The sequence below is a fragment of the Leptinotarsa decemlineata genome, unplaced genomic scaffold, assembly GCF_025532065.1.
Source record: "Leptinotarsa decemlineata unplaced genomic scaffold, Ldec_3_MD MMD2_tig00004307_RagTag_RagTag, whole genome shotgun sequence".
NCBI classification, from domain to species: Eukaryota; Metazoa; Arthropoda; class Insecta; order Coleoptera; family Chrysomelidae; genus Leptinotarsa; species Leptinotarsa decemlineata.
The window spans coordinates 9476309-9499126 of record NW_027412606.1 but is presented as its reverse complement, the minus strand read 5'-3'; the positions used below and the strand labels follow the sequence as shown (position 1 = coordinate 9499126).

Below are 22818 nucleotides of genomic sequence, written 5' to 3'. Positions count from 1 at the left end.
CCTGTATCTTGAGAACGAAGGATTTGCGGACCCATGTTTATATGAACATTTCGTCTTGAAATTATCTAAAGAATCGTCTGTTGAATTTATGGTAAATACTTAATTGACACCCTGTATAACCAGAGATATTGAAGTTTTCGTTAAATCAAATGAAATACGATATAGAACGCAATTACCAAAAACGAATATATTATTTAAGTCTCATGTTGATAACCAAATATGTACAAAACATAACTACTTTCGAAAAATCGCGTCCAACAAATTTCTCAAAACTAATCACTTAGTTTAGGATTCCAAAAAATTGTTTTCCTGCAACAAATATGAATACTCGAATACTCACATTTATATTTGATCACGATGTAATGAAATCTACCCCTATAATAAATCTTCACCAATGTTTGATAAAATTCATTCGCCACCTCATAAACTCTGTTTAAATTTGCCGGAGGCCTGAACGTACACACACCACCGCAACTGGGAATAATCTGTGCTTTCGCTTTGAGTGCTTTCATTCTCTTGGAACATAATTCAGGGTTGTATCTTATGAAGCAATATGGCAACATTAATTAGACCAATATGTGCACTGAAAACGTGTAGCTCAGTCTCATTCTGGGCTTCCATTAAACTGGTTAATATGGTTGAATTTTCTGTGGGGAAACTGGCATAATCAATAACGTTCAGTTTGTGGTTGAAAGGAAACAGTACTCACCGGCATTTGAATTGATTTTATTTCCCTCGCTGTCTAAAGTAAGTATACAGTACGCTATGCCGAATAACTATACAGAAAACTGAGCTTGAAAAGTTCGGACTGTTTCTTTTTTCAGATAGTATCTTTATTGTTCTCTTTTGAATGTACGTTCATGAGAGCTACAGCATCTTCTTCCAATGATATGCCGGACTGACGTTTCTCACCATCACAGAAGAATTCACAAAAAAATTGTCCCATAAGGGGCATATTTACAATTTTTACTGATCATAGGTACTGTAGGAAAATCTCTAAGAAAAATTTAGTCTTATGCATAGCATTACAGCGATTAAAAGTTTACAAATTCAACAATATATTATAACTCACCTTGGTATTTATGTAATTACCAAAAAGTAGTTCGGCCCAGCCTAGTCGATTATTGTCGGGGCTGGACGTGGGTAAGGAAAATATGTTTCGTTTAACAGTCGAAATAGATGGAAAAAAAGTAAGCCCTGGGGCGCCAGTTGAAAAGATTCAACAGGAAAGGGGTGGAGAAATAGCCAAAAAGTCAATAACGAAGCTTCAAGCTTGAAATTTATATTAAATCGATATATATATATATATATATATATATATATATATATATATATATATATATATATATATTCATATATATATATATATATATATATATATATATATATATATATATATTTATATATATATATATATATATATATATATATACAGTGTGACCCATTTAAAATGGAACCACCCCTGTAGAATGTGCATTTTTCAATCAATCTCAATTTTTTTTCATTGAAATATTAAGCATGAAAAACTGTATGTTGACACTAACTTTCACAATTTTAGTTTCATTTCCAAGGCACTCTATGGTTTTTTTTTGTTTGCCAAAAACGGCAAAAGTTTATTGGGCAATTTTTGTTTTCAAATTTGACTACACCACTGGATTCGTAGTCGTTATAAATCAAAACTGTCAAATTTTCATTAAAAAATATTTGTTAACAACGAAGTTACAACAACTTCAATTTTGGAAACAAAGTATTTGTTTGTAATTTTTATTGAGATTATAGACATATTTGAGATCTGACAACACTGTCATCACCAAGTAGAACACCAGTGAATTTGTACAGTGAAAATCCGAAGTCAACAGCTCAATGCGTTCTACAGTTATAACTCCTGAAAATATGGTGATGTGAGAGATTTGTGGTGCAAGCGTTTTGTAATAAAAATCTGACTACGCCACTGGATTTGTGGATAATATTCCCTTAAAATCATTCATTTGAGTGTAGGTTACGAGAAGTGAAAATAAAAATAAAAATTGAATAATTGAATAACAGAAAATTAAAAGTTCATTTTCAAGTTACGCAGTAGTAGACCAAGTTCAGAATCTCATGTCATGGGATCTCCCAATTGCGCTTTTACCAAATCTTGATAGAATCTTGAAGTATTAATGGTCATACTTGTAAGCTTTTTGGAAGTTTCCCAATAATAAATAATAGTACTTTTGTAACAGCGCACCTGGAAAATCACATTTTATGAGATTCTGAACTTACTCTACCTTCTTCTATAGCTGATGAAAACAAAATGTATACAAACAAGTTTCAAAGTATTTATTCAACAATTAATTGCCATTAAGAAAAAACTGATACTAAAATAAACATTGATTTAAAACTAAACATTCAAATTTTTGTGGCTTCTACCAAACCTCCATTAAGTTCAATACATTTATCGTATCTCTTCCGAATATTGTTTACACTATTTCTTATTTGTTGAACTGTAATTTCGGCACAAGCTTGTCGTATCCTTTGCATGAGTTCAGCTCGATTCGTTGGTCTTGTTCTGTATACTTTTTGTGTCAGAATACCCCACAGAAAAAAGTCTAATATTGTTAGATCAGGCCATCTAGGTGGCCATTCAATTAAGTCGCTACCTCGTCCTATCCAATGATTTGGAAACTGGTTATTTAGCCACTCTTTAACAATCCTCGAATTGTGCACGGAACAGCCGTCGAGCTGAAAATATAAATTTACTTGTTCCGCAAGAGGCATTTCATCTATTTCGTCCGATTGGTTATTTAGAAATTCCAAAAAATGTTGCCCGTTTATGTTTCCATCAAAAAAATATGGACCTATTATTCTATTTTGTACTATACCACACCAAACGTTAACTTTTTAGGAATATTGACTTTTACAATTTATGATCCAGTGCGGATTTTCCGTAGCCCAATACCGAGCATTTTGCGATGAAACTACACCATTGGTGCTGAAAGAAGCTTCATCACTAAACATTATGCAGTTTAAAAAATTTCTTGTATTCAGGTACTCGCCTTGTGCCCACAAACAAAATTCCATACGTTTCACTTCATCACCTGCCTTTGAAGAGTGAAGAAATTCAGGTTTAAATGCTCTCATTTTGTTTTGTTTAAGACATCGTCGAATAGTCTCTCTCGGTAAGTTTAAATCCAAACTGGCGACTCGTAAACTTCTGTTTGGGTGGTTTCTAAAATAATCTAAAACAGCACCTTCGTTTAAATTTCTTCTTCGGTGATTATTTTTTAAAATATGTTCGCTGACTGCACCGGTTTCTATGATTAACTGTCAAAATCACAGCCTACTGTTGATTTATTATAAAACCTTTGCATAATGAGTTCAGCTTCCTCAAATTATTGATATCTCCTCTAAAAGATTGTTTTAGCTGAGTTATGAAGAATTTACAGGGAACAATTTTTGTCCTGCTCTCTGTTTTATTATTGAATAAATGATTTCCATGCTTTAAATCAATTTGATTTTAGCGGCTATGCGGAAGAATGTACTAAGTACTGCATAACTTGAAAATGAATTTTTAATTTTCTGTTATTCTAGAATACACTTCTCGTAACCTACACTCAAATGAATGATTTTAAGGGAATATTATCCACAAATCCAGTGGCGTAGTCAGATTTTTATTACAAAACGCTTGCACCACAAATCTCTCACATTACCATATTTTCACAAAAATTTGAATGTTTAGTTTTAAATCAATGTTTATTTTAGTATCAGTTTTTTCTTAATGGCAATTAATTGTTGAATAAATACTTTGAAACTTGTTTGTATACATTTTGTTTTCATCAGCTATAGAAGAAGGTAGAGTAAGTTCAGAATCTCATAAAATGTGATTTTCCAGGTGCGCTGTTACAAAAGTACTATTATTTATTATTGGGAAACTTCCAAAAAGCTTACAAGTATGACCATTAATACTTCAAGATTCTATCAAGATTTGGTAAAAGCGCAATTGGGAGATCCCATGACATGAGATTCTGAACTTGGTCTACTACTGCGTAACTTGAAAATGAACTTTTAATTTTCTGTTATTCAATTATTCAATTTTTATTTTAATTTTCACTTCTCGTAACCTACACTCAAATGAATGATTTTAAGGGAATATTATCCACAAATCCAGTGGCGTAGTCAGATTTTTATTACAAAACGCTTGCACCACAAATCTCTCACATTACCATATTTTCAGGAGTTATAACTGTAGAACGCATTGAGCTGTTGACTTCGGATTTTCACTGTACAAATTCACTGGTGTTCTACTTGGTGATGACAGTGTTGTCAGATCTCAAATATGTCTATAATCTCAATAAAAATTACAAACAAATACTTTGTTTCCAAAATTGAAGTTGTTGTAACTTCGTTGTTAACAAATATTTTTTAATGAAAATTTGACAGTTTTGATTTATAACGACTACGAATCCAGTGGTGTAGTCAAATTTGAAAACAAAAATTACCTAATAAACTTTTGCCGTTTTTGACAAACAAAAAAAACCATAGAGTGCCTTGGAAATGAAACTAAAATTGTGAAAGTTAGTGTCAAGATACAGTTTTTCATGCTTAATATTTCAATAAAAAAAAATTGAGATTGATTGAAAAATGCACATTCTACAGGGGTGGTTCCATTTTAAATGGGTCACACTGTATATATATATATATATATATATATATATATATATATATATATATATATATATATATATATATATATATATATATATATATATATATATATATATAACAGAATAATTAGTGACTTACTAACTTGAGAATAAATATCTATTTTTGAACCATTTCATATTTTATTCTCACGTTAGGGAGTTCGCCATAGTTATATATTTTTTACAAGATATATGATCTTATTATTGTAGTTGTCCTGACGAAGGTGTGAAATATACCGAAAGCTTGACATATAACAAAGAGTTTTCTATTGACTGCAACCTCACGAATTAAACCGATTTATATATATATATATATATATATATATATATATATATATATATATATATATATATATATATATATATATATATATATTGAGAAATTGTACTCTTTTAACAATATATTCCAATCATTTCGACAATGTATACTGTCATCCTCAGGGAAAACTACAATGATAGAACATAAGACTAATTGATTTGTACAGTTGAAATTTATGTACTTACATTGTCATTGAGGTTGGACTCAGAGATGTTTAAAATAATTTTTGTTATCATTTAATTTCAATGTTGAACTCAGATTTGAGAAATGGGAAAACATTGAAATTAGTTTGGATAGTGATTCAAGATGATTATAGTTACACATCAAACAATTAAACACATAAACGTCAATTCTGGTAAAATTATTGTGAATCTAATGAGTAAATTTTTCTTTTTTAATTCTAAAATTCTGATTTTGTACCAGGCCGGTACATATCACAAAATAGGTTATAATACTAATTTTGGATGAAAATGGAAAAAGAGAAATAAATGACATGACAGTTCAGAAAACAATTACATTATTGGATTCAGTATTGCCAAACTTTCATCCTATACAGAAATGCCAATTTGATTATGATTATTTCATGTACTATATTCTAATAAAAATGAATTTTTGAAATTATTAAAATTTGTTTCAATTTGTAGTAAAAAAGAGTAAATTTCACTTAGGTGATTTAGATCAGTTTTTTTATTTAAGCAATGACTGGATTGTGATATGAAGGACATTTCAAGAAAAAGTCTCTTTGTAAGGATAGATTCTTTCAAAAGAAGGTTAGATTTCAAAAGAAAGTTAGATTCTTTCTTTCATGCATAATGGAAATAATAGTAATTTTAGCAAGCCCTGTATGATATGGAATCGATTTCTTGGTGTTATTTGAATATTTCGAGTTTGTCCAAACTATCATCAGAATATCAACTTTTCATGAATTGAGAGTACTGATGTACTTAATTTCAATTAAGGCTATGTTTTCCAAGAAATTTGACTTCAAGTGCGATTTAGTATTAACGTGTGGGCTGAAATTTACAAAGATAGGATTTTGGGTCCCCATTTATTTGACAAAATTATGATTGGAGAAACCTATCACCAGTTTTTAATATCGATTTTCGAAGACTATTTATATGATCTACCTTTGGCTAACAATAACAACATCTGGTTTCAACATGATGGTGTTCAACCTCATACAAACAGACGAGTATCGAATTACCTGACTGAAAGTTTTGGTGATAAATGGATGGGGAATAATGGGCCGGTGAAGTGGCCAGCAAGGTCTCCAGACTTGAGTGTTATGGATACATTCTTATGGGGTATATTGAAAAATGAAGTTTATGTTCAGAGGTAATATCAAAATATTGAGGACCTTCAGAACAGCATTGGAGAGTTCAGAAGATTGAAGAGGAGGGAGATTGATCGTGCAGTGAATAATATTCGAAGAAGGGCACAGTTGTGTTATCATGAAAAAGGGCAGCATTTTGGGTATTTGCTGTGATTCACTTTTGTTTTTACATTTTCGTTGATTATTATTATTTGTTCAAAGTTTTATTTTCATTGGAAAGGACACAATGTCTAATTTATCTCTCCATTGGCTTTCCAAACGAACCAAACTCGGTGAGATTTTGATTCAAAAACTTGAACATAGTTAAATGTGGTTTTCGTATCTCGGGATACAAGTTTAAATACATTTCCGATGTCCTGATACTGTTTCTATCATATTTGTAATGGATTTATTTGTATCTTATCTCTTTTTCTTCATTCGTGAAAGCCATTTTCTGCCAAAAATTCAATGACTTGTACAATAACAAAATGTCATTGAATGTAACAAATTTAAAGTCTGATTTAGAATAATGAAAGTCGAAGCCTATTAAGATAAGAATTTTTTTTTCAATATCTTCAATTTTTTGAAAAAGAATGATTACTTATGATACATTATTGAAAAGGTAAAATCTGGTTCTATTATAAACAGAAACAATCCTATATAGCGGCTATAAGAAAAATGAAGTTGATGATGGTGACTGGAAGACGAAACGTCGGATAGCAATACTGAAAATACCATTATGTAGCAGGGATAAAGTGGCAAAGTGGAAGTGCAATTCATTTCCGAATCTTTCGAAAAGTAGAGCCAAAAAAAATATAAACCATTTTCCAAAATTTCGGTTTTTTTTCGGATATCTCCGAGAATACTTGGAATTTCAGAACTTCCTCATATTATTAGTCAGGTAAATGCACAACTTTGCATCAATTTAACCATCTTCGTATCTCTCGTAGTTTCCGTAGTTTCAATGGTGAGGATCGAATTTTAAACATCCTGTATAGTTCACAATTTGAAATTCCTGTTCAGAGATAAAGTTCTCAAAGATATAAGCGACAGCTCATTGGAATTAGAATGATGATTGAAAATGGGTTCCGATGTATTCAAAGCACACAAAAATTGAAATTGCAATTAACAAATTAGGGTGAATAAGGGAAACATTTGATTTTTCGTCAATAACTCATAAACTATCTAGCAACTCTCAAAATTTTCGATGGAAATATGCCACCTTCTGCCAGTAGTGCTCCACGCTCTTGTTAAAGCATGGACATAGGTATCGCCGTTAACGTCAGTATAGCACATGACTATCAATTTTAAAATTCGATTGGGTTACAATATCTCCTGAACACTTTGAGAAATAGAGCACCATTGGAAAAAAATGTTCACCTTGATTATTTCAAAAGGTAAACGTTTGTAAAGTAATACATTTTTCTCCGACCTTCGTTTTAACAAATGGCGTCATGAGAGTTCAAATGATAATCTCAAAAAATATTTTTAAAGAATTTAACGAAAAATCATTCAGGGATCAATCCTTACTTATCGAAATTGAGGTGACAGTGTTGAGAGTAGGATCACCACGGTACACTAATACTTCATAATGAAAAGCTCTTTTTTCCCCACCATCCAGAGGGTAATAAAACCATACTTCTTTGGGATCAAAAGACGCTATGTTTCCAATGATCACATCCCCATGCTCACGAGTTCTGCCAATGTTCAAATTGCCAAGTGTGCCCCTATCCTCCCAAGCTTTCCGATCGTATCCCCCTAACACAGGACATTGGTCTCTCGTGTCTTTCTTGAATCTGTCGACAGTAGTAGGTACCCAGTGAAATTTGGATAAATTTGGCGCACACAAAATCTGAAATAAAGTGTTTACTTCAATATGTGTTAACATATGAGATGTTATTCAAATTCAAAAAAAATATGAAATTCATATTTTGACCAGAGAGAGTCAATGAAAACAAATCGAAGCCGATTTCTCACAGTTGAAGTTCAGAAAATGTAGCAGATCCGTAACATTTTACTTTCACTTCTCATCACTTCTCATTTTTTTGATCTGATGCAGTAGATATTGAAAAAAATGTTAATGTTGTCAATTTTAAAACAGTTATGAACAATTATCGACCAACATTTTGATAATGCCGTCCTTGTTAGAACATTAGGTAATATTTTCTATGTCTAGCTATTATTAACATTACAAAGAAAGTGAGTAACTTGAAATTTTTTAATTTTTAATTTTCATTTGTTGTTGATAATTTTTAATTTTTGTCTCGTGTTGATAGTTCAATTTTCTTTAATTTTTTTGGTTGTTGCTTCTGTTTTATTTCATTGTAATTTGGGTTTTTGTGCTCAATATGATTGTTATTTTTCAACTCATCCTTTCAATTTTTCATAGATTCCTTCAGGGATTTCAAATAAATTTATATAATATTAGATAATGGAAGTACGAACCAGTGTAATGCAATATACAAAGTGTAATATAAGTACCTTGAAATATTCAAGTGACGTATTCCTGAGACAATAAAAAAAAATCTATATGAACTTGTGCCCGAAAATGCTTCGCTTCGGAGATACGGGGTGTTGAAATTGAATAATTTTGTTCGCTTTCTGAAAATAAATCTTGCAAAAAATGAGTTATTTGCACGAAATTCGGTACCCGGGGGTTTTTGACGTGTGAAATCATAATTTTGTATTATTTTCATATAACATCTAGAGGGCGCTGCGTACGCTGTCATTATTTATTTCAAATTGCCCTAACGTTTTTGACAGTGAACTTTTGGTACTTTTCATGTAAAAACCTAATTTCCACACTTTTCCCAAGTAAAAACAGTACACTTTCTCAACAACGCTGGAGGTGATCGTTTTCGAGATATTTACAATTTTTTATATCGATGCATATTACTTTATAACCAAATTTGATTTCAATAATTTATTTCCAACCACGTATCGAATTTGCTCAATAGCTTCATGGAAAAGTCGAACAACATCCGCAAATTTTATCAAAAATCCTCTTCACAGTTGAGGCTAATTTTTCGAGAAATGGTATCATGAACTTCCATAACAACCACATCTGGGCGGAAGATAACCCACATACGATAAGGCAAACTCATTTCCAGGACAGATTTCTCTTTTAATGTATGGGTAGGTATAATTGGGGATTATTTAATTATGCCCTATTTTCTCCCCTTACTTTTGAATGAACATGCTCACCTACATTTTTTGGAACACGAGCTTCCCCAACTTATGGAAGATGTTCCCATTGGTCTTCAAAATCACTCTTGATTAATGCACGATGGAGTTTCTGCTCATTTTAGTGTGATAGCAAGAATTTTTTTAGACCTAGCATATCCCCAACGATGGATAGGGAGAGAAGGCACTGAGCATTGACCCCCGAGGCTCCGGACCTCAATCCCGTCCATTTTTTTTTGGGGACACCTAAAATCACAAGTTTATGCTCCGAAATGTAGCATTTTCTAATTGAATAATTAAACCTGACAATTTTTTTATTTGGATTGAATAAGTTGTTCAGTAATGCTCAGTTTAGAAGAAGTCTGTACATGTATACTTCGTATAAATTTTGATGAAATAACTAAAATTACCGCGTTTATCCAACTTCAAGAAATGATGTTAAGCGTCACAGGACATTGACCAATTTTGTTGTACCCATCAATCGATATTTCAAGGCATACTTGAGCGTACTTACGAAACGAATAATGAATTGAGTGGAATCGAAAACAATAGAGACAAAATTTCAGTGTCGAGTAGATCAGATGTATAGAGTGTGCCCAAGATGAAGAGGGGCAGCATGGAATAATAGGAAACCGTAGGAGATACAAGTTGGTTGAAATGAGAAGAATGTACCCACTTTATAACTAATTTAAATGGCAATTCGAAATTTGGAAAATTTCAATCATTGTGATATATCCAGGTTCTCCTCCAAAAAAGTTATTCATATCAAGTGATTCCTTTTTACGGTCCATATAAAAAATTCAAATTGCGGGTATTTTCTCGGAAACCGAATCCATATGTTATTTCTATAACTATAATACGTGAGAAGTGCTGCTAAAGCTATGAATATAACCTTTTTTAAACTTCCAAAATCGGTTAAAGAAGAACAATTTATCGGAACCACGCCTCGGATGACTTCCTGTATTCACAGCAGATGTTGGAAAGGTTTTGTCAGACCGGATAAAATACTTCTATTTTTTATGCAATCACAACGATTCAAATAAGGAAAGCGTCATCATAACATCGAATAGTCTCGAACTGAGATCATACACAATGAGGAACATGTGGTTTGGGAGGAAATTCAAAGAAGCTACATACATGTTATCCAATAATGTATTCAGCCAAGCTAGCGTTGAGATACACAACATATGAAAACCCATAATCAAGCGAAAAATGGCCGACTCTCGCCAAACGGTTATCTCCCACTAAACCAGTGAAGCCAAAAAAGGAGAGCAGAGATAAATGTAAGTAGTCAACTGACCTATAAATAGTCAGTTCGCCGAGGAATCGGTCCAGTTATCACCCGAAGACGGGTGATAATTGGACCGAAGACGGGTGAGACGAAACGTTTAATTTTTTAAATTTATTTTATTTATTTTTTGCTCAACTCGTTCCATTTTTACTTGTATTTTATTTCATTATTATTTCATTTCAGGTTTTTTGCTTAATATAATTGTTTGAACTGAACTGATGAAATTCATCATGAAATATTAGTCAATCACTTTCAAATAAATATAAATTCACTCCTAATATTTATAACTACGACATGACAGGTATTTCCACAATGCAAGATCCTGAAAAAACATTAGCTCCCAAAGGCATGAAAAAAGTTGGCTCCATAACAAGTTGTGAAAGAGGAAAAAATAATATAATTAACTTGTGTGCCATGAGAGCTGCTAGTAGTTTTGTGCCACCAATGCTCATTTTCTCGTGAAAAAAATTACTCCTCAGCTTGAGGAAGACGGTCCTGCAGGAGCTATATACAAATGTTCAAATAATGGTTGGATTATTGAACATCTATTTAGTCAGTTGACTATGCTTGAAGACTGGCAGTAAACAAATCTAAAGAAATGAACTTTAAACGTTCAAGCCAGTCTCGAATATACCTACACAGTATGTTAAATGTACTGACGCCTATCAGAAAACAACTACTCCCCTGGCTAATACCTCGTCCACTAGATGGAGTTACATTTTGTTGTTCGTTCCAACTTAGGAAGAGGAATGAAATACTCTGAAAAAATTCCGATTTTTGATTATGGAATATCATTGACTTTAGGTCGATGATGGCAACTATCTTGCATTGATGAGTGGCTAATGAGCTCGAAATCGGTCTGCAAGTGTGCCCGTTTCAAAATTGAAGCTCGACTCTTTCACTTGTATTGCCAATTGCATATGCAGGACATTTTCTGTGAAGATTCCTGTACTGACGCCTGTCGGATATAATCCAACGCCCTTCGTGGTATTAGCCAGGGGGGTAGTTGTTTTCTGATAGTCGTCAGTCCATTGAATCTACTGTGAAGGTAAATTCGAGACTGGCTTGAACGTTCAAAGTTCATTTCTTCAGAAAATAATAAGCATATGCTGTTACTTCCTCCACATACCTCCCACAGGATGCTGCCATTGAATCTCACATTTTTTGGTTCTCCTAAAGTTATTTACGAAAAGGAGTGCGATTTATTTTATAAAAACGCCTTACAGAGAAAATAACTCCATATGATGTGGCAGCTATATTAAATAGAGCATATTCTATCGTTACATATATAGATAAAGGTGAATCAGGATTCCGGGCATCAGTTATTGTCCCAAAAAATCCGAAAATTTTTTTATTAAAATTTTACCTCCGCTGAAGTCTCAACCCAACCTGGAGTAATTATTCAAGATACCTCAATCGTCATTACATCTATATCTGCTCCAACAGATCCAATACCATCTACATTATCTGCAACAATACATCCAATGTTATGTTATTCATCGGTTACAACGAATTTCAACACCATCTACATCGTCTGCAGAAATAAATCATATGCCACCAATAATATCCATAGCAGTTGACTTCATCGTCAACGTTAGCTCCTGGAATATTGAATTCCAATATTGAAGATCTGCTTACATCAACTGTCAAAATGATTCCCATAAGAAAAGGAAGAAGGAAACAACATGCAAAAATTATGTCAACAACACCCGTCAAGGATAGTTTTGTTAAAAAAGAAAATGAAAATACATCTAGAGCAACAAAAGGAGTAAAAACTTGATGCCGAAAGCTAACAAGAAGCAGACACCTAAGAAAGATATTGCGAATAAGGCCAAAAGGCGCGTATTTCAAGATCTAAGCACTTCTTCAGAATCAGATATTAGTCTCAATTAGATATGTAACGATGATGAAGCAGACGATTTGAATAAATGTTTGGTATGTGATGAATTTGGTCGCAAAAATAAGTTATGGTACAGATGCACTTCTTGTGGCTTATGGGCACACGCTAGTTATACAGGATCGAAATCGCCGAAAGGTTACACATGTGACAATTGTTAGGCTAGGGTGACTCTCATTTTTCTCATAGAGAATATAATTACCCTCAGATATGGACAATGGTGATCAACTATGGCGGTCAAATATTTTGAAGTTTAATGTTAATTAATTCCAAAGGTAAATAAACTGTCTGAGATTGATAGTGTGATAATTAAAATACTTTAAAAGTTGATTGGAATGAATATAAAGTGAAAATTGTGTGTTTCATTTTATATCTTGCTCAAGTCACTCCCATTACCCCCTTTTCCTCAAAAATTCCAAAATTCGGTAAATAACTCATTATGCAAATGTTTTGCAATGGAACATAAAAAACTCACTTTAATGATGATATTGGTTACTACGACTCCATAGCAGGGAATTTTCATCTCCATAGCAGGTGGAATTATTGTACCCAGAAGCAGGCCATAGTGGTGAACGTATGCTTGTCCGATGTAGGATAATCCATCTGTATTATTACCGGCAGGAATGGCGTCCACCGGTATTCTACCATCGTAATCTCTCCAATAATAATCTGAATTCAGGAACACAATTGAAGCACATGGGATAATCAAAGATATTTTTCATCATGAATGTTAGGAGTTTCGACTTCCATCGCCTAAAAACATACAGGGAGTTCCAACGAAAATTTGACCCGCCTGTAAGTCATAAGCGGACATATAATCGAAAATTCCAAAGAACATGTCAAATTTTATTTCTAGCGGGACTAATTCTGAAATGGAAATCATATCTGAAACTTCACCTCCCTGCGGGGTCACTAACAACTCCCCTATTTTTTTCAATGGCATGGGGGTCGACTGATACATCATTCAAAAGGTATTTTCTCTTATTTGCATTGGGGGGTTATATTTCTAGGAGTGAATAATTTTTGGAAAACAAGTTTTTGGCTTTCTACTCCATCTTGGAAGATTCCCAGATTCTTTGTATCAAGATGGAGTAGTGGAAAGCCAAAAACTTTCTTTCCCAGAAATTAATCACTCCTAAAAATATAACCCCTTCAATTCAAATGAGATTACTCTTGGCTGGGATTTATTCAAATAGGTGAATGAATGTCATTACGATGTCATCGATGACATAAGTAGATCAAAATTATTCCGTGACATAAAAAATCGTAACTCAAGAATGAATTGTGTGTATTTTCTATAATGTTATCCAGATCTGTACTGAAGAGCCCTAAGGCAAGTGTCTTACGGCGAAATATCGATGTCTACCAGTGAGGATGACAGTGTTCCATGTAAGTGCAATTTGTTACCATTCATTTGAAGTATAACTCCTGTGAATGATATCTGATTTTATTCCATGATGCATGTTTGGAATACAAACCGAGTAAAAAAAGTATCTTCTGTATAACTCAGTGTTCATATGAAACTATTTGTTTCGAAAGAATTTTTTTCTCTCGTGTAATTCAATGTTTATATGAAAGTAGCTGTTTCAGGAGGGCTTTCTTCCAGTTTGTGTTGCTTCTTTGCAAGATCTACACATCCATGTATAAAGTTACTCATTTTCAAATTGATTACTTCCTTCCTTTCTTTGGAAGATTCCCACATTTTTTGTATCAAGATGGAATAGTAGAAAGCCAAAAACTTTCTTTCCCAAAAAGTATTTTCTCTCTCTATTACTACTGTAATTTTTTTCGAAATTGATCAATTCGTTATTGAGGAATTAAATGTTGAACGTTTTATTGAAGAAAAAACAGAGAATTCGCTGTAGCTCATTATATCGAGGAAATCAACAAAAGTAATATCAATTAGCGGATGAAGTGTTCAGAATGGCCTTCATCTAATTCCATACTGCTTTCGAAAGCGTTCCTTACATTAATGAAGATGTCGGAGGTCTTCTAGATTTGTAGAATTCATTTAGTTAGTAGTAAACGTTTTGAAATGGATGACACTGTCAGTTTTTTTTGCACTGGTAGTTTTTGTTGAATCTTGTCGCAGAAGAAAAAAGTGGATAGTTGGTCACTGTCACTTCTCCACGAATTATAATGCAGTCATCCTTTTTTACTGTATTCCAACATGATTTATTATACTGAAGAAAGAATAGAAATTGTTGCAAAGTATTATGGAAATAATAAATGTGTTGAAGTTGCTGCAAGAATTTATAAAATGAATAATTCAGACCACAATGTTAGCCATCAATACGTTGAACAGTTAACGGATAAGTTTTGAACTTCAGGTTCTGTTCACAACAGAAAACATGAAGTATTCCGTCCTCTCAGAAAAAACGGAGTTGAAGTTGCAGTTTTAGGACATGTACAAAGGGATAGTCAACCATCTATCAGACAAGTAGCGTCTGTTGTATCGGCTACTAGTGTTTTTCGGATTTTGAACGCCTACAAATTCCATAATTTCAAAATAAAGCTAGTTGAGGAATTGAAAGAAGATGATCCTTATCATCGACTTCAGTTTTGTGAGGTGTTCAGCAAGAAATTGACCAATAATTCCAACCTATTACACAATACATGTTTTTTTTCGTTTTTTTCATGTTGAATGGTGAAGTGAATGGATATAATTGTCGTTACTGGAGCAATGTGAATCCTCATTTGATGATGAATACACATTCACAAACTCCACAAAAATTGAATGCCTGGGCCGGCATTTTTGGTATTCATATTGTTGGACCCTTCATCATTGAAAGTAATCTCAATGGTAACACATGCTTAAATCTGTTATAAGTCTGTGTAGATCCTATAATTACACAAATTTTAGAAAATTATGACAATTAAGAAGAAAATGAAATAACATTCCAGTAGGATGGTGCTCCCCCATATTTTGATGTTCGGATGGGTTTTTGGATGAACGTTTTCCAATGTGTTGGATCGGCGAAAGGGGTCCAGTGGAGTGGCCAGCTAAATCACCTGATCTCACACCGATATACTTCTTTCTGTGGAGACACCTGAAGTTGAAAGTATACTCTACTTAGCCTACAAATATAGAAAACCTGCGACAGAAAATTTTTTGGGAATGCCTATTGCTGACTCCGGACATTTTGAATAATGTACGGAACGCTTTCAAGAGTACACTGTATTAGTGTATGGAACTAAGTGGAGGTTATTTTAAACAATTTCTCCGTTGAGTTTGTTTCCGCTGTTATTATTTGTTGTTGATTTCCTCAATGAAATGACCGACAACGAATTTTTTAAATTTTTTTAAATAATACATCCAACTTCCAATTTCTCAATAACGAATGGATCAATTTCGAAAAAAACTACAGAGGTAATAGAGATACAAAATACCTTTCAAATGATGTATCAGTCGACCCCCCATGCCATTAAAATAAATAAGGTGGGTGGTTGCTGACCGCAGGGGGGTGAAGTTTCGGGTATGATTTCCATATCAGAATCGGTTCCCCTAGAAATGAAAATCGACGTGTCCTTAGAAATTTTGATTTAAACGTCCATTTCTAACTTACAGGGGGGTCAAATTTTCGATGAAACGCCCTGTAAATGAAATTTATGTGTGAAAACAAATCTGTAATGATAAAAATAACAGCAAAAACCTGATTAAAACAGGATCTGAAAATTTGAGAAATAGTTAGAACTGAAATAATGTGAAGAATGGATAATAAATATGGATTTTTAAAATATTAGAACGGTAATTTGAGAATGAAACAAATTATTGTGCTGATATATACACGAATCATCAATTGGGTTGAATGTTATTGATGATACAGAAAAAAATACTGCAATAAATCATTCATAAATAATATTTATTCCGTTCATTATCTTATTATTTCCATTCTTCGCTTTTTTTCAAATAACGGTATTCTCAGAAGGTTTTATTATCATTCTACTTCATGTTTTCTTCTTTCCTCTTAGATTTCTTAGATTCAGAAAAATCGCCACACATGAAAACCATTTTTGTTTTTAATTTCGAAATTTTTTCATGAAAAAACTTACGTAATATTTGATCGGTAGATAGAATGAAATATTGCAGTTATAAACGTATACGATCATTGTTTTGTGAAGGGAGAAATAGGCAAGTTATGTAGGAAAGATGAAATTTATCAATCAATCAACTAGATAACTAGACCAAATGAATCCAGCTTTTCACCGAGACCGATTCATTCATTTGATGAGTTATCTTCCAGGTCAGCTGCTTCCTAGTAGTGGGACTCTGCCAAACGCTGAAAGACTGATTCGATTCATAGTAGGGCAGAAACAAAATACGTGCTCTGCTACCAGAGCCTGAATTTCCAAATGAAAAATACTCTTCTCCAAGGTTTCGAGCCACGGTACATTTTCCTCAATCTAGAGAACTCCTCAGGTTTATTCAAAAGTTGTAGAACTGAGAAACTTCCACTCTTTATCTAGTGTTATAGGAAAATCGGAAAACCTCAATATCCTCTGTAAACTCGGCTCAAAATATGGGGAACTGAAAAGTTCTTTTTTTTATTATTTGTTGCGAAAAGGAGAGTTGTAGTCATTCAGTTGACGTTCATCTCTTCTGTTGACAGCGGTTATTTACAGGACTTGCTCGAAAATCTGTTGCAGATTCTGCTTCTACTTCTTCTGCTCCTGCTACTACTTCTAAGAATATGATGTATGGCAGATTCAACAAATATCCTGCTCTCAAGGAGACAGTGAGTCGCTTTCTGATCGTACCACCTAGCCTGCAAGGTTTGTTCAAGATTTCGAGAACTGAGGAACTCCTGCTCTTGATCCGATGTCACAGGAAGTATTTTTGTGATCATTTGATCAACTTCAATCTCATCTTTGCAAATTTGAGTCAAGAGCCAGAGAACTGAGTAGCTCTTTCTCTCTCATCTGCAAATTTGTCTCGAGAGCCGGAGATCTGAGTAGTTCTTCCTCTTGATCCTGTATTATGAGAGGAATAATTGGGATCGTTTAGTTGATTTTCATCTTCACTGTATACTCATATTCGGTGTTATTGTTTCTTCATGGTCTATGAGAGGTTTCAGGAGTACTTAGCTAGGATAAGGAGGTTCATAACGGCCAAGCTCCCCATTACCATAATGCGGTTTTCAATGAAGAGATAATGAGGCGTCAATTAAAAACCCACCCAGCAGGGGTATTTTAACGCACTCCACTGCAAGGCGAAACAAGGTTACCTAGTCAATGTGAAGAAACTCAAAGGTCAAGAAACTTAGGACGATTGAGCGTTTTCCGCATGCAATTTTTTGCTGCTAGAGGGAATTGATTTGGAAAACCTACCAGTGGCATTGAGTGATGCTGAGACGAAGAAAGCTTAAGCCAAACTCGTGATGGGTATCGACTCCTCTTCAAACGTGCATATCAAGAATGAGAGTACGGTGGATGGTGTGTGAAATAAATTTAAAAAATTGTTCGATGACAAGGGTTATCAACGAAAATTCTGTTTGCTTCGAACATTGATTTCAATTCTCCTTGAAAACAGCGATTCCATGACAACCTACGTATCTCAAGTAGTTAAACGGCGCAGAAGTTGAAGGGTACAGGTTTTGAGATCACAGATGTGTGGATCGGATCATTGCTTTTGGCTGGACTCCCAGATAAGTTTTCACTCATGATAATGGCGATCAAGCATTCCGAGATCGTCATTAGCGCTGCCGTCATCAAGACAAAGTCACTGGACACAAACGTCAACGTCAAATAATGACACTCAAAACAACAGTAAACAAATAAAATGCTATAATTGTTTATTGTATAACTGTTTATTGGACGAAAATTACTTGCATCACTTGTATAAAGTTATCATGTTTATTTTTTTGAATTGACTCAACCCACTGTTTATGGGTTCATAGTCATTCGGTGTCCATATCTCATCACAATATATACTATTTTTTATCTCAATTACACTGTTTACAAAATATTCATTGAAATTATGGGCAATCCCTATTGGATTATCACATATTTTTTATTACTATTACTATTTTCAAACATAATTCTCTTTATACTATGTGATTCCACTGGTTTGACTAGTTGTTTTAGACATTTCCACATAATTTTTGGATCTTTTTTGTTTTCATCAATTTTATTTTCAAAATATATTTTTTCTTTTTCTTTCAGAGTATTAACATAGGTGTTTCGCGAGTATTTATATTGTTGCCATTTTTGTTCTCGCACATTTTTTGAAATTTTTATAAGCTATATCTTTTTCTCTTGATAATGTTTTCAGTACACTGTCATAGAATGGTAATTGATTTGACTTAACACCTTTGAGGTGTTATTTTGTTCACGATTACAGTAACTTTTGATTCTATTTCATCCAATATATCATTCACATTGGTTGTATTCAAGTTCCAATTGAGAGAAGTTCTAAATTGATTCCTTTATATATACTTTCATTTAAATTTCTTACACGAATTAATTTGTTTCAAATTTCTTTCTTACACTCAAAAATGTTAACTGATATTATAGAATGATCAGATATTTTTGGAACATCATGTACAGCAGTTTGTATATTTGATTCATTAGAGATCACATAATCAATGAGAGTTTTGCTGTTATTTGTCACTCGCGTGTAATCAGTAACAAGTTGATCAATTTCAAATGAGTTGAATACCTATATTTATGACTTTTTACTATAAAAACTGTCTTTTTTTAAATCAATATTAAAATCGCCAATCAGAGTATACTTTTTATTATAGAAATAATTTTCAAGAATATTTTCCAGACTGTCCAGAAACCCAGAATGGCTTTCATTAGGCGAATGATAACTACCTCCTATTAACCATTTCTTTCCATTGATTTTAATTTCAACAAACTGAATCCAGTAGTTAGGTTCACCGACCAAAGATTTTTTTTACCTTGTATTCTATGTTATCCCTTATATATATATATATATATATATATATATATATATATATATATATATATATGACAACCCCTCCAGTATGACTGCTGCTACTATCACATCGAATTACATTATGGTTATCTATATACAGTGCTTTTCAGATAAAAGTATCCACCTTTAATAACTTTTGTAATACTGGTATTTAGGAAAAATCCAAAAACACGTCAATTTATGTTGGAAGGGGCAAGCATTATGGCTTATTTAAACTTAATGGAAAATCCACCCCCTCACCCCTAGCATCATCCCTTTTTTTTAAAATTACTTCTCATATTTTTTATGTAAAATTTGGATACTCTTCTTTGAGCTGATTTTAAAAATGTATAATACTCGTAGGTTAAAATGGTAAGTTTATGGTAAGTTTATTTTTTACTTTCACCTTATTTGCCTGTACTAAAATGGATTGTACAACAGTTCAAACTCTTTAATCTGTTTAACTGTGCTATTTATTCTACTTCAAAAATCCAAACAACAAAAAACTTTACTTTTTATTAAAGTTTGACATTGTCAAGTAGAATTTGTAGTCACTATTGATAGTGTACTTTGATACATTATTTATTTTGTTTCGCTGAAATGGTTTACTCTTTGCAAGAAAGAATTGAAATTGTAGATTTATACTACCAAAATAATAATTGTGCAAGAGCTGCAGCTAGAATATTTAACGAATTACATGACGGAAGACATGCAACTCATAAGTATGTAATTCAACTGATGGAGAAATTTACCACAACAGGGTCTGTTTGCAATAAAGTGCATAAGCGAGAGGGACTCGTAAATAACGAAGCAATCCAAGTGGCAAGTCAGCTTAGAGGCTCAACAACCCCAATCGTTGTCAACAATAAGTAGAGCGATCGGTGTTTCATCTTCTACAGTTTTCCGAGTTCTACATAAATTCAAGTACCACCCATACAAAGTTAAGTTGGTGCACGAGTTGAATGAAGATGATTTTGATCGTCGTCTAGAGTTTTGCGAATCAATGACGCAATTTATCAATAACAATCCACAATTGTTAAACAATATTTGGTTTTCTGATGATTGCTCATTTTCATTAAATCGCTTAGTAAATAGGCATAATTGTAGATATTGGGCTGAAAGTGATCCACATATTATGCGTGAATTTCATACACAACATCCCCAAAAGTTAAACGTTTGGTGTGGTATCCTAGGTGACCATATTGTCGGACCTTTCTTCATCAACGGAAATTTAAATGGTGAATCATATCTTGAGTTACACAGGGAAGGGGTTGACCCACGTATTACCACAATAATAGAAAATGATGATAACCTTTCCGAAGATTTACTGGTATTTCAACAAGACAGAGCTCCCCCACACTATGCTATGCCTGTCCGACAATTTTTAAACGAAACATTCCCCGCTCGATAGGTAGAAGAGGGCAGATGATGGAGTGGCCACCTAGGTACCCGGATTTAACACCCCTAGACTTCTTTTTATGGGGGTATTTGAAAACAAAAGTTTATGCTACCCAACCAGAATCTCTGGATGATTTACGAGAGAGGATAGAAAATGAATGTCGACAATTAAATCCAGCCGTATAAGGCAATGTCAGAGAGGCATTTCAAAATAGATTATACCATTGTATGGAAGTGAATGGTACTCATTTTGAACACTTATTGTAACTTCATAATAAATAGCACAGTTAAAAATATTAAAGAGTTTGAACTGTTGTACAACCCATTTTATTACAGGCAAATAAGGTGAAAATAAAAAATAAGTAAAATTTGTGCTATTAAAAGAAAAATTGTTTTTCTCATAAACTAACCACTTTAACCTACAAGTATTATACATTTTTGAAATTAGCTCAAAGAGGAGTATCCAAATTTTACATAAAAAATATGAGAAGTAATTTTTAAAAAAAAGGGATGATGCTAGGGGTGAGGGGGTGGCTTTTCCAGTAAGTTTAAATAAGCCATAATGCTTGCCCCTTCCAACATAAATTGACGTGTTTTTGGATTTTTCCTAAATATCAGTATTACAAAAGTTATTAGAGGTGGATACTTTTATCTGAAAAGCACTGTTTATTTCAGCATTGCTAATATCTGGAGTTGTTCTCGCTTCACTTAAAAATATCAGTGCTGGATTATAACTTACAATATTTAGAATAATGTCAGTCTTATGAGCTACTAAACTTCCCACATTTACATATACAATATCCTGGTTGAATTGTACATTAGGAATCACAGGTTTTTTTCATCAATCCATTGAATGTAAGAAACAACAAACTATAGCTTTGTCCAGTACAGAAGCCGAATACATGGCGATAACTGAGGCTTGTAAAGAAGCTATATATTTAAAAAACTTATTGAATGAGGTTGTCATATGTTTTAATTACACAATAACTTTATACAATGATAATTAGCGGGTTCAAAAGTTGACAGAAAACCCATTATTTCATAAGCGAACGAAGCAAATTGATGTGCGCCACCATTTTGTTAGACAAGCAGTTGCTAACAAACTTATGAAAGTAGTTTATCTGCCAACATCTGAAATGCCTACCGACATTGTTACGAAAGGGTTAAGTAGCTAGCATAAAACATAACTATTTTGTTCAAAAGCTTTGTGAGGGTAAGGTGTAACCTCAGTATTTTGAACAAAAACAAAATATGTCATTGAATCAAGCACCTAATATTAGTTTTGAAATAATAATAACGGATCTATGGACTCAAATCAGTGTTTCATAAACGTTCCAAAGTAGACAGTTCCCAAAACAAACTTGAAATTTTTTTTCTTTTCATTCGTCTCACTTTTTGCTATCGAATTTACTGTTCGCTTTAGGAAAATTTCTAAAATAACACCTACCTCCACAAGTTTCAACACAAATCCAATGTAAAACTAATAGAAAAAATATTTTGAACATTGTATTATACGTGTGTCAGGTAACCATGCAATCTGTTCTAATACTAAACAAATCGTGACTTGAATCAGGGAAAACCATCCGAAGTAGTCGATTATAAATAAGATTGTGCGGTAACGAATGAATCTTAATAGATCAGAAATTTAATTCAACAATGAATATGTTCTGGAATTAGTTATCCATAATTTGTAATAATAGAGTATAATGACGCAATTATTCGATATTCAGTCGAAATGAATATGAAAAAAGTAGTGAAGCAGAACAGGTCTATACAGAGTGATCCATAGAAAACTTACGCCAGACACACGTCAATTT

The 22818-nt window shown here is 33.1% G+C and overlaps 1 protein-coding gene across 1 annotated transcript; it reads right to left on the bottom strand.

Moving 5' to 3' along the window:
* Window positions 1-5973: 5973 nt before the first annotated feature.
* Window positions 5974-22553, bottom strand: LOC111510428 (uncharacterized). The gene is made up of 3 exons (XM_074178940.1): window positions 22449-22553; window positions 13160-13353; window positions 5974-8165 (listed from the first exon to the last, which is right to left on the bottom strand). The coding sequence occupies exons 1-3, from the start codon at window positions 22504-22506 to the stop codon at window positions 7833-7835; spliced, it is 585 nt and encodes a 194-aa protein (XP_074035041.1). The 5' UTR covers window positions 22507-22553; the 3' UTR covers window positions 5974-7832.
* Between the last annotated feature and the right edge of the window lie 265 nt (window positions 22554-22818).